At 46.0% G+C, this 12,410-nt stretch overlaps 1 protein-coding gene across 4 annotated transcripts in view; it reads left to right on the top strand.

Annotated features, from left to right (window-relative positions):
* The first annotated feature begins 9,384 nt into the window (after window positions 1-9,384).
* Window positions 9,385-12,410, top strand: part of LOC118378534 (zinc finger protein 239-like) — a 34,884-nt gene continuing 31,858 nt past the window's right edge. For 3 of the 4 annotated variants that reach the window (XM_052516479.1, XM_052516480.1, XM_052516481.1), the window contains exon 1: window positions 9,385-10,017. In XM_052516479.1, the coding sequence (XP_052372439.1) occupies window positions 9,669-10,017 (349 nt within the window). In that variant the 5' untranslated portion in view covers window positions 9,385-9,668. The remainder of the gene's footprint in view (window positions 10,018-12,410) is intronic. The other variant, XM_052516478.1, reaches the window with a different exon arrangement.

The following is a 12,410-nucleotide window of genomic DNA, read 5'->3' on the forward strand; positions in this document are numbered from 1 at the left end:
GAGTCATCAAAGAGGGGCTAAAAGGCTAGCAGTCATCAACCAGAGCTAAAAGGCTAGCTAAAAGGCTAGCTAGCAGTCATCAACCAGAGGGAGCTAAAAGGCTAGCTAGCAGTCATCAACCAGAGGGAGCTAAAAGGCTAGCTAGCAGTCATCAACCAGAAGGAGCTAAAAGGCTAGCTAGCAGTCATCAACCAGAGGAGAGGCTAGCTAGCAGTCATCAACCAGAGGGAGCTAAAAGGCTAGCTAGCAGTCATCAACCAGAGGGAGCTAAAAGGCTAGCTAGCAGTCATCAACCAGAGGGAGCTAAAAGGCTAGCTAGCAGTCATCAACCAGAGGAGCTAAAAGGCTAGCTAGCAGTCATCAACCAGAGGGAGCTAAAAGGCTAGCTAGCAGTCATCAACCAGAGGGAGCTAAAAGGCTAGCTAGCAGTCATCAACCAGAGGAGCTCAAAAAGGCTAGCTAGCAGTCATCAACCAGAGGGAGCTAAAAGGCTAGCTAGCAGTCATCAACCAGAGGGAGCTAAAAGGCTAGCTAGCAGTCATCAACCAGAAGGGAGCTAAAAGGCTAGCTAGCAGTCATCAACCAGAGGGAGCTAAAAGGCTAGCTAGCAGTCATCAACCAGAGGGAGCTAAAAGGCTAGCTAGCAGTCATCAACCAGAGGGAGCTAAAAGGCTAGCTAGCAGTCATCAACCAGAGGGAGCTAAAAGGCTAGCTAGCAGTCATCAACCAGAGGGAGCTAAAAGGCTAGCTAGCAGTCATCAACCAGAGGGAGCTAAAAGGCTAGCTAGCAGTCATCAACCAGAGGGAGCTAAAAGGCTAGCTAGCAGTCATCAACCAGAGGGAGCTAAAAGGCTAGCTAGCAGTCATCAACCAGAGGGAGCTAAAAGGCTAGCTAGCAGTCATCAACCAGAGGGAGCTAAAAGGCTAGCTAGCAGTCATCAACCAGAGGGAGCTAAAAGGCTAGCTAGCAGTCAGAGGGAGCTAAAAGGCAGCAGTCATCAACCAGAAGGAGCTAAAAAGCAGTCATCAACCAGAGGGAGCTAGCTGGCAAAGGCTAGCAGTCATCAACCAGAGGGAGCTAAAAGGCTAGCTGCAGTCATCAACCAGAGGGAGCTAAAAGGCTAGCTAGCAGTCATCAACCAGAGGGAGCTAAAAGGCTAGCTAGCAGTCATCAACCAGAGGGAGCTAAAAGGCTAGCTAGCAGTCATCAACCAGAGGGAGCTAAAAGGCTAGCTAGCAGTCATCAACCAGAGGGAGCTAAAAGGCTAGCTAGCAGTCATCAACCAGAGGAGCTAAAAGGCTAGCTAGCAGTCATCAACCAGAGGGAGCTAAAAGGCTAGCTAGCAGTCATCAACCAGAGGGAGCTAAAAGGCTAGCTAGCAGTCATCAACCAGAGGGAGCTAAAAGGCTAGCTAGCAGTCATCAACCAGCTAAAAGGCTAGCTAGCAGTCATCAACCAGAGGAGCTAAAAGGCTAGCTAGCAGTCATCAACCAGAGGGAGCTAAAAGGCTAGCTAGCAGTCATCAACCAGAGGGAGCTAAAAGGCTAGCTAGCAGTCATAGCAGTCATCAACCAGAGGGAGCTAAAAGGCTAGCTAGCAGTCATCAACCAGAGGGAGCTAAAAGGCTAGCTAGCAGTCATCAACCAGAGGGAGCTAAAAGGCTAGCTAGCAGTCATCAACCAGAGGGAGCTAAAAGGCTAGCTAGCAGTCATCAACCAGAGGGAGCTAAAAGGCTAGCTAGCAGTCATCAACCAGAGGGAGCTAAAAGGGCTAGCAGTCATCAACCAGAAGGAGCTAAAAGGCTAGCTAGCAGTCATCAACCAGAGGGAGCTAAAAGGCTAGCTAGCAGTCATCAACCAGAGGGAGCTAAAAGGCTAGCTAGCAGTCATCAACCAGAGGGAGCTAAAAGGCTAGCTAGCAGTCATCAACCAGAGGGAGCTAAAAGGCTAGCTAGCAGTCATCAACCAGAGGGAGCTAAAAGGCTAGCTAGCAGTCATCAACCAGAGGGAGCTAAAAGGCTAGCTAGCAGTCATCAACCAGAGGGAGCTAAAAGGCTAGCTAGCAGTCATCAACCAGAGGGAGCTAAAAGGCTAGCTAGCAGTCATCAACCAGAGGAGCTAAAAGGCTAGCTAGCAGTCATCAACCAGAGGGAGCTAAAAGGCTAGCTAGCAGTCATCAACCAGAGGGAGCTAAAAGGGCTAGCAGTCATCAACCTAAAAGGCTAGCTAGCAGTCATCAACCAGAGGGAGCTAAAAGGCTAGCTAGCAGTCATCAACCAGAGGGAGCTAAAAGGCTAGCTAGCAGTCATCAACCAGAGGGAGCTAAAAGGCTAGCTAGCAGTCATCAACCAGAGGGAGCTAAAAGGCTAGCTAGCAGTCATCAACCAGAGGGAGCTAAAAGGCTAGCTAGCAGTCATCAACCAGAGGGAGCTAAAAGGCTAGCTAGCAGTCATCAACCAGAGGGAGCTAAAGGCTAGCTAGCAGTCATCAACCAGAGCTAAAAGGCTAGCTAGCAGTCATCAACCAGAGGGAGCTAAAAGGCTAGCTAGCAGTCATCAACCAGAGGGAGCTAAAAGGCTAGCTAGCAGTCATCAACCAGAGGGAGCTAAAAGGCTAGCTAGCAGTCATCAACCAGAGGGAGCTAAAAGGCTAGCTAGCAGTCATCAACCAGAGGGAGCTAAAAGGCTAGCTAGCAGTCATCAACCAGAGGGAGCTAGCAGTCATCAAAAGGCTAGCTAGCAGTCATCAACCAGAAGGAGCTAAAAGGCTAGCTAGCAGTCATCAACCAGAGGGAGCTAAAAGCTAGCAGTCATCAACCAGGCTAGCTAGCAGTCATCAACCAGAGGGAGCTCAAAAAGGCTAGCTAGCAGTCATCAACCAGAGGGAGCTAAAAGGCTAGCTAGCAGTCATCAACCAGAGGGAGCTAAAAGGCTAGCTAGCAGTCATCAACCAGAGGGAGCTAAAAGGCTAGCTAGCAGTCATCAACCAGAGGGAGCTAAAAGGCTAGCTAGCAGTCATCAACCAGAGGGAGCTAAAAGGCTAGCTAGCAGTCATCAACCAGAGGGAGCTAAAAAGGCTAGCTAGCAGTCATCAACCAGAGGGAGCTAAAAGGCTAGCTAGCAGTCATCAACCAGAGGCTAGCTAGCAGTCATCAACCAGAAAGGCTAGCTAGCAGTCATCAACCAGAGGGAGCTAAAAGGCTAGCTAGCAGTCATCAACCAGAGGGAGCTAAAAGGCTAGCTAGCAGTCATCAACCAGAGGGAGCAGTCATCAACCAGAGGGAGCTAAAAGCTAGCAGTCATCAACCAGAGGGAGCTAAAAGGCTAGCTAGCAGTCATCAACCAGAGGGAGCTAAAAGGCTAGCTAGCAGTCATCAACCAGAGGGAGCTAAAAGGCTAGCTAGCAGTCATCAACCAGAGGGAGGGAGCTAGCAGTCATCAACCAGAGGGAAAAGGCTAGCTAGCAGTCATCAACCAGAGGCTAGGAGCTCAACCAGAGGGGCTAGCTAGCAGTCATCAACCAGAGGGAGCTAAAAGGCTAGCTAGCAGTCATCAACCAGAGGGAGCTAAAAGGCTAGCTAGCAGTCATCAACCAGAGGGAGCTAAAAGGCTAGCTAGCAGTCATCAACCAGAAGGAGCTAAAAGGCTAGCTAGCAGTCATCAACCAGAGGGAGCTAAAAGGCTAGCTAGCAGTCATCAACCAGAGGGAGCTAAAAGGCTAGCTAGCAGTCATCAACCAGAGGGAGCTAAAAGGCTAGCTAGCAGTCATCAACCAGAGGGAGCTAAAAGGCTAGCTAGCAGTCATCAACCAGAGGGAGCTAAAAGGCTAGCTAGCAGTCATCAACCAGAGGGAGCTAAAAGGCTAGCTAGCAGTCATCAACCAGAGGGAGCTAAAAGGCTAGCTAGCAGTCATCAACCAGAGGGAGCTAAAAGGCTAGCTAGCAGTCATCAACCAGAGGGAGCTAAAAGGCTAGCTAGCAGTCATCAACCAGAGGAGCTAAAAGGCTAGCTAGCAGTCATCAACCAGAGGGAGCTAAAAGGCTAGCTAGCAGTCATCAACCAGAGGGAGCTAAAAGGCTAGCTAGCAGTCATCAACCAGAGGGAGCTCAACCAAAGGCTAGCTAGCAGTCATCAACCAGAGGGAGCTAAAAGGCTAGCTAGCAGTCATCAACCAGAGGGAGCTAAAAGGCTAGCTAGCAGTCATCAACCAGAGGGAGCTAAAAGGCTAGCTAGCAGTCATCAACCAGAGGGAGCTAAAAGGCTAGCTAGCAGTCATCAACCAGAGGGAGCTAAAAAGGCTAGCTAGCAGTCATCAACCAGAGGGAGCTAAAAGGCTAGCTAGCAGTCATCAACCAGAGGGGAGTCATCAAAAGGCTAAAGGCTAGCTAGCAGTCATCAACCAGAGGGGCTAAAAGGCTAGCTAGCAGCTAAAAGGCTAGCTAGCAGTCATCAACCAGAGGGAGCTAAAAGGCTAGCTAGCAGTCATCAACCAGAGGGAGCTAAAAGGCTAGCTAGCAGTCATCAACCAGAGGGAGCTAAAAGGCTAGCTAGCAGTCATCAACCAGAGGGAGCTAAAAGGCTAGCTAGCAGTCATCAACCAGAGGGAGCTAAAAGGCTAGCTAGCAGTCATCAACCAGAGGGAGCTCAACCAGAGGGAGCTAAAAAAGCAGCTAGCTAGCAGTCATCAACCAGAGGGAGCTAAAAGGCTAGCTAGCAGTCATCAACCAGAGGGAGCTAAAAGGCTAGCTAGCAGTCATCAACCAGAGGGAGCTAAAAGGCTAGCTAGCAGTCATCAACCAGAGGGAGCTAAAAGGCTAGCTAGCAGTCATCAACCAGAGGGAGCTAAAAGGCTAGCTAGCAGTCATCAACCAGAGGGAGCTAAAAGGCTAGCTAGCAGTCATCAACCAGAGGGAGCTAAAAGGCTAGCTAGCAGTCATCAACCAGAGGGAGCTAAAAGGCTAGCTAGCAGTCATCAACCAGAGGGGCAGTCATCAACCAAGGGAGCTAAAAGCTAGCAGTCATCAACCAGAGGGAGCTAAAAGGCTAGCTAGCAGTCATCAACCAGAGGGAGCTAAAAGGCTAGCTAGCAGTCATCAACCAGAGGGAGCTAGCTAGCAGTCATCAACCAGAGGGAGCTAGCTAGCAGTCATCAACCAGAGGGAGCTAAAAGGCTAGCTAGCAGTCATCAACCAGAGGGAGCTAAAAGGCTAGCTAGCAGTCATCAACCAGAGGGAGCTAAAAGGCTAGCTAGCAGTCATCAACCAGAGGGAGCTAAAAGGCTAGCTAGCAGTCATCAACCAGAGGGAGCTAAAAGGCTAGCTAGCAGTCATCAACCAGAGGGAGCTAAAAGGCTAGCTAGCAGTCATCAACCAGAGGGAGCTAAAAGGCTAGCTAGCAGTCATCAACCAGAGGGAGCTAAAAGGCTAGCTAGCAGTCATCAACCAGAGGGAGCTAAAAGGCTAGCTAGCAGTCATCAACCAGAGGGGAGCTCAAAAGGCTAGCTAGCAGTCATCAACCAGCTAAAAGGGAGTCATCAACCAGAGGGAGCTAAAAGGCTAGCTAGCAGTCATCAACCAGAGGGAGCTAAAAGGCTAGCTAGCAGTCATCAACCAGAAGGAGCTAAAAGGCTAGCTAGCAGTCATCAACCAGAGGGAGCTAAAAGGCTAGCTAGCAGTCATCAACCAGAGGGAGCTAAAAGGCTAGCTAGCAGTCATCAACCAGAGGGAGCTAAAAGGCTAGCTAGCAGTCATCAACCAGAGGGAGCTAAAAGGCTAGCTAGCAGTCATCAACCAGAAGGAGCTAAAAGGCTAGCTAGCAGTCATCAACCAGAGGGAGCTAAAAGGCTAGCTAGCAGTCATCAACCAGAGGGAGCTAAAAGGCTAGCTAGCAGTCATCAACCAGAGGGAGCTAAAAGGCTAGCTAGCAGTCATCAACCAGAGGGAGCTAAAAGGCTAGCTAGCAGTCATCAACCAGAGGGAGCTAAAAGGCTAGCTAGCAGTCATCAACCAGAGGGAGCTAAAAGGCTAGCTAGCAGTCATCAACCAGAGGGAGCTAAAAGGCTAGCTAGCAGTCATCAACCAGAGGGAGCTAAAAGGCTAGCTAGCAGTCATCAACCAGAGGGAGCTAAAAGGCTAGCTAGCAGTCATCAACCAGAGGGAGCTAAAAGGCTAGCTAGCAGTCATCAACCAGCTAGCAGTCATCAACCAGAAGGAGCTAAAAGGCTAGCTAGCAGTCATCAACCAGAGGGAGCTAAAAGGCTAGCTAGCAGTCATCAACCAGAGGGAGCAGTCATCAACCAAAGGCTAGCTAGCAGTCATCAACCAGAGGGAGCTAAAAGGCTAGCTAGCAGTCATCAACCAGAGGGAGCTAAAAGGCTAGCTAGCAGTCATCAACCAGAGGGAGCTAAAAGGCTAGCTAGCAGTCATCAACCAGAGGGAGCTAAAAGGCTAGCTAGCAGTCATCAACCAGAGGGAGCTAAAAGGCTAGCTAGCAGTCATCAACCAGAGGGAGCTAAAAGGCTAGCTAGCAGTCATCAACCAGAAGGAGCTAAAAGGCTAGCTAGCAGTCATCAACCAGAGGGAGCTAAAAGGCTAGCTAGCAGTCATCAACCAGAGGGAGCTAAAAGGCTAGCTAGCAGTCATCAACCAGAGGGAGCTAAAAAGGCTAGCTAGCAGTCATCAACCAGAGGAGCTAAAAGGCTAGCTAGCAGTCATCAACCAGAGGGAGCTAAAAGGCTAGCTAGCAGTCATCAACCAGAAGGAGCTAAAAGGCTAGCTAGCAGTCATCAACCAGAGGGAGCTAAAAGGCTAGCTAGCAGTCATCAACCAGAGGGAGCTAAAAGGCTAGCTAGCAGTCATCAACCAGAGGGAGCTAAAAGGCTAGCTAGCAGTCATCAACCAGAGGGAGCTAAAAGGCTAGCTAGCATTCATCAACCAGAGGGAGCTAAAAGGCTAGCTAGCAGTCATCAACCAGAGGGAGCTGAAAGGCTAGCTAGCAGTCATCAACCAGAGGGAGCTAAAAGGCTAGCTAGCAGTCATCAACCAGAGGGAGCTGAAAGGCTAGCTAGCAGTCATCAACCAGAGGGAGCTAAAAGGCTAGCTAGCAGTCATCAACCAGAGGAGCTAAAAGGAAGCAGTCATGCAGCATCATCATCACAGACAAACTGAATTGGTCCAAACTGACAGCCCCTATTCAACCTCAGAGGCATCACTCACAAACTTCTACAGATGCACAATCGAGAGCATCCTGGCGGGCTGTATCACCGCCTGGTACGGCAACTGCTCCGCCTCAACCGTAAGGCTCTCCAGAAGTGAGGACTGCACAGTCATCACCAGGGGCAAAACCTGCCCTCCAGGCTGTTACAGGAAGGCCATAAAGATCATCAACATCAACCACCCGAACCACTGCCTGTTCACCCCGCTATCATCCAGAAGGCGAGGTCAGTACAGGTGCATCAAAGCTGGGACCGAGAGACTGAAAAACAGCTTCTATCTCAAGGCCATCAGACTGTTAAACAGCCACCACTAACAGTGAGTGGCTGCTGCCAACACACTGTCATTGACACTGACCCAACTCCAGCCATTTTAATAATGGGAATTGATGGGAATTATGTAAATATATCACTAGCCACTTTAAACAATGCTACCTTATATAATGTTACTTACCCTACATTATTCATCTCATATGCATATGTATATACTGTACTCTACATCATCGACTGCATCCTTATGTAACACATGTATCACTAGCCACTTTAACTATGCCACTTTGTTTACTTTGTCTACACACTCATCTCATATGTATATACTGGATACCATCTACTGTATGCTGCTCTGTACCATCACTCATTCATATATCCTTATGTACATATTCCTTATCCCCTTACACTGTGTATAAGACAGTAGTTTTGGAATTGTTAGTTAGATTACTTGTTGGTTATCACTGCATTGTCGGAACTAGAAGCACAAGCAGTACATCATTTAACATCCTAAGATGTGTATGTGACAAATAAAATTTGATTTGATTTGATTTGATAGCAGTCATCAACCAGAGGGAGCTAAAAGGCTAGCTAGCAGTCATCAACCAGAGGGAGCTAAAAGGCTAGCTAGCAGTCATCAACCAGAGGGAGCTAAAAGGCTAGCTAGCAGTCATCAACCAGAAGGAGCTAAAAGGCTAGCTAGCAGTCATCAACCAGAAGGAGCTAAAAGGCTAGCTAGCATTCATCAACCAGAGGGAGCTAAAAGGCTAGCTAGCAGTCATCAACCAGAGGGAGCTGAAAGGCTAGATACACTTATTTTGCTTTCACAACAAAAGCATATTTTGTTAACTAGTCATTACAGACTATTGTGAAATGGTAGAACCTGCTGAAGCCAACTAGCTAACCATGTGGTTGTTTCTCTGGGACCAAAACACGACGTTTTATTTTGCTGATAAGGGAATGAATACACAAGCAGCATATCAAACTGGGGTAATGTTTTAGGTAACATCCGGATATGACGTAAAAAAAGATGTGACATTTCCCTTTAAATGCAGATGTCAGTGGTGGAAAAAGTAATTTAATAGAAAGTTACTCAAGAAAAAAGTGAAAGTCACCGAGTAAAATACTACTTGAGTAAAAGTCTTAAAAGTGTTAGGTTTTAAATATACTCAACTATCAAAAGTAAATGTGATTGATGAAATATTATCAAGTATCAAGAGTAAAAGTATAAAGCATTTCACATTCCTTATATTAAGCAAACCAGGCGGCATGATTTCATGCAGGGGCTTAAACTTAAACACTCAGACATAATTTACACCACCTTCCGGAGACACCTGAAACCCCACCTCTTTAAGGAATACCTAGGATAGGATAAGTAATCCTTCTCACCCCCCCCTAAAAGATTTAGATGCACTATTGTAAAGTGGCTGTTCCACTGGATGTCATAAGGTGAATGCACCAATTTGTAAGTCGCTCTGGATAAGAGCGTCTGCTAAATGACTTAAATGTAAATGTACAAACATCATTTATGTTTAGTCTGCTTGGTGAGGCAGTAGGGATGACCAGGGATGTTCTCTTGATAAGTGTGTGAATTAGACCATTTTCCTGTCCTGCTAAGCATTTAAACATGTAATGAGTACTTTTGGGTGTCAGGGAAAATGTATGGAATAAAACGTGCATAATTTTCTTTAGTAAAAGTTGTCAAAAATAACAATAGTAAAGTACAGATACCCCCCCCAAAAAACGACTTAAGTAGAACTTTGAAGTCATTTTTACCTAAGTACTTTACACCACTGTGTGTAGCAGATGTCAAATATGTTTTGATTGTATACTCGTTACAAATCTGCTCTAATCAATCAACTTCCCCACTCCAGGCCGCAGATGGTGATGAGCGTCTTTCGGGCGTCGCTACCAGCGTGACGTCTAATCTAGTGGACGGAACGGGAAGTTTCTCCAACAACAGCAGCTTGTCAGACACCTCCGTAGCCTGTTAGCCAATATAGCCGAAACGTATGAGCTCGTAAGACTGTTTCGGTGTATATTGGTCCCTGTGTTTAAAACATACTTATTTCGTATAGCTAGTTTCCCCATTTAATTAAATATATACGTTGTTAAGATAGTAGCTAGCTGGATTGCTGAATTAGCTTAGAACCAGGCTAGTCGTTAATGCTAACTAGCTAACATCTCCGACCATGAGCTCACTAAGCTACTCTCCTCCTGATAAAGAAGAGGAGGTCTACTGGACGGAGAAAGAAGCTCTGGGACTGAACATTGTCGTGAAAGAAGAGGAGGGGGATATTACAGTTAAAGGAGAGGAAGACGCTTTCAGAATGAAAGAGGAGGTAGAAGAGGCTATCAGTATCACATTGAAAGAAGAGAAAGGACATATTAGAGTGAAAGATGAAGAGGGGATAGAGGCTGTCACAGTGGAAGAAGAGGTAGAAGCTTTCAGAATTAAAAAGGAGGAAGAGGAGGAGGATGTTATAATGAAAGAAGAGAAAGAACCTGAGGAAGAGGAGGCTGAAGATCTGATTAACACCAGTGAGTACCGTCTTAAAAGCAGGGCCACAAACTGCCCTTGTTGAATTAATATATCGTTTTAATATCTGGCTCTGAGCCTCGCCATTGATTCTTGAAGAATATAACTTACTGTTGTAACAACTGTTGTACTCTATCCGAACCCAAAATATAAGCTTGTTTTACTCTCATTGTTTGTAAACAATGTAACTGTAAACGAACTCTGTATATCCTCAAAACATGGAGGTAGTTCCATTTGTATTTATTAAGGATCCCTTTTAGGTTGTGCTAAGGCAGCAGCTACTCTTCCTGGGGTTTATTATGGATCCCCATTAGGTCCTGTCAAGGCAACAGCTACTCTTCCTAGGGTTTATTATGGATCCCCAGTAGGTCCTGTCAAGGCAGCAGCTACTCTTCCTGGGGTTTATTATGGATCCCCATTAGTTCCTGCCAAGGCAACAGCTACTCTTCCTGGGGTTTATTATGGATCCCCATTAGTTCCTGCCAAGGCAGCAGCTACTCTTCCTGGGGTTTATTATGGATCCCCATTAGTTCCTGCCAAGGCAGCAGCTACTCTTCCTGGGGTTTATTATGGATCCCCATTAGTTCCTGCCAAGGCAGCAGCTACTCTTCCTGGGGTTTATTATGGATCCCCATTAGTTCCTGCCAAGGCAGCAGCTACTCTTCCTGGGGTTTATTATGGATCCCCATTAGTTCCTGCCAAGCCCTAAGATATACTGCTTTCTCGAGAACAGGCCCAAATCCCCATCATTTGCGTAAAGAAAAGACGGATAAAAAGGGGGCGGAGGTCGGGCGAGTGAGTAAACCTCCACTACCAACCGTTCTATTGGCCAACGTTGTTGGAAAACAAAAAATGCACTTATATCCTACCAACGGCACATCACAAACTGTAATTTTATGTTTCACCGAGTCATAGCTGAACGAGGACATGGATAATATAGAGCTGGGTTTACTGTGTATCGGTAGGACAGAGACGTTACGTCTGGCAAGACGACAGGTGGGGGTGTGTGTCTATTTGTCCATAACACCTGGTGCGCGATGTCTAATATTAAAGAAGTCACAGGGTATTACTCGCCTGAGGTGTGCAACGTGCAAAAAGAGGAGTCTGAGGATCGGCTTTATTCAGTATGGTTCACATGGGGGAAAGGGAAGAGGAGTCTGAGGGTCGTCGTTATTCAGTATGGTTCACATGGGGAAAGGGAAGAGGAGTCTGAGGGTCGTCTTTATTCAGTATGGTTCACATGGGGAAAAGGGAAGAGGAGTCTGAGGGACGGCTTTATTCAGTATGGTTCACATGGGGAAAAGGGAAGAGGAGTCTGAGGGACAGCTTTATTCAGTATGGTTCACATGGGGAAAAGGGAAGAGGAGTCTGAGGGACGGCTTTATTCAGTATGGTTCACATGGGGAAAAGGGAAGAGGAGTCTTAGGTCGTCTTTATTCAGTATGGTTCACATGGGGAAAGGAAAGAGGAGTCTTAGGTCGTCTTTATTCAGTATGGTTCACATGGGGAAAAGGAAAGAGGAGTCTGAGGGTCGTCTTTATTCACTGTATTACATTATAATATAATAAGGCTCCATGGTAGCTAATACTTTATAATAAGGCTCCATGGTAGCTAATACATTATAATAAGGCTCCATGGTAGCTAATACATTATAATAGAATAAGGCTCCATGGTAGCTAATACATTATAATAGAATAAGGCTCCATGGTAGCTAATACATTATAATATAATAAGGCTCCATGGTAGCTAATACATTATAATAGAATAAGGCTCCATGGTAGCTAATACATTATAATAGAATAAGGCTCCATGGTAGCTAATACATTATAATAAGGCTCCATGGTAGCTAATACTTTATAATAAGGCTCCATGGAAGCTAATACATTATAATAAGGCTCCATGGTAGCTAATACATTATAATAGAATAAGGCTCCATGGTAGCTAATAGATTATAATATAATAAGGCTCCATGGTAGCTAATACATTATAATAAGGCTCCATGGTAGCTAATACTTTATAATAAGGCTCCATGGTAGCTAATACATTATAATAAGGCTCCATGGTAGCTAATACATTATAATAGAATAAGGCTCCATGGTAGCTAATACATTATAATATAATAAGGCTCCATGGTAGCTAATAGATTATAATAGAATAAGGCTCCATGGTAGCTAATACATTATAATAGAATAAGGCTCCATGGTAGCTAATACATTATAATAGAATAAGGCTCCATGGTAGCTAATAGATTATAATAGAATAAGGCTCCATGGTAGCTAATACATTATAATAGAATAAGGCTCCATGGTAGCTAATACATTATAATAGAATAAGGCTCCATGGTAGCTAATACATTATAATAGAATAAGGCTCCATGGTAGCTAATAGATTATAA

The sequence above is a fragment of the Oncorhynchus keta genome, unplaced genomic scaffold (assembly GCF_023373465.1).
Source record: "Oncorhynchus keta strain PuntledgeMale-10-30-2019 unplaced genomic scaffold, Oket_V2 Un_scaffold_4394_pilon_pilon, whole genome shotgun sequence".
Classification (NCBI taxonomy): Eukaryota; Metazoa; Chordata; class Actinopteri; order Salmoniformes; family Salmonidae; genus Oncorhynchus; species Oncorhynchus keta.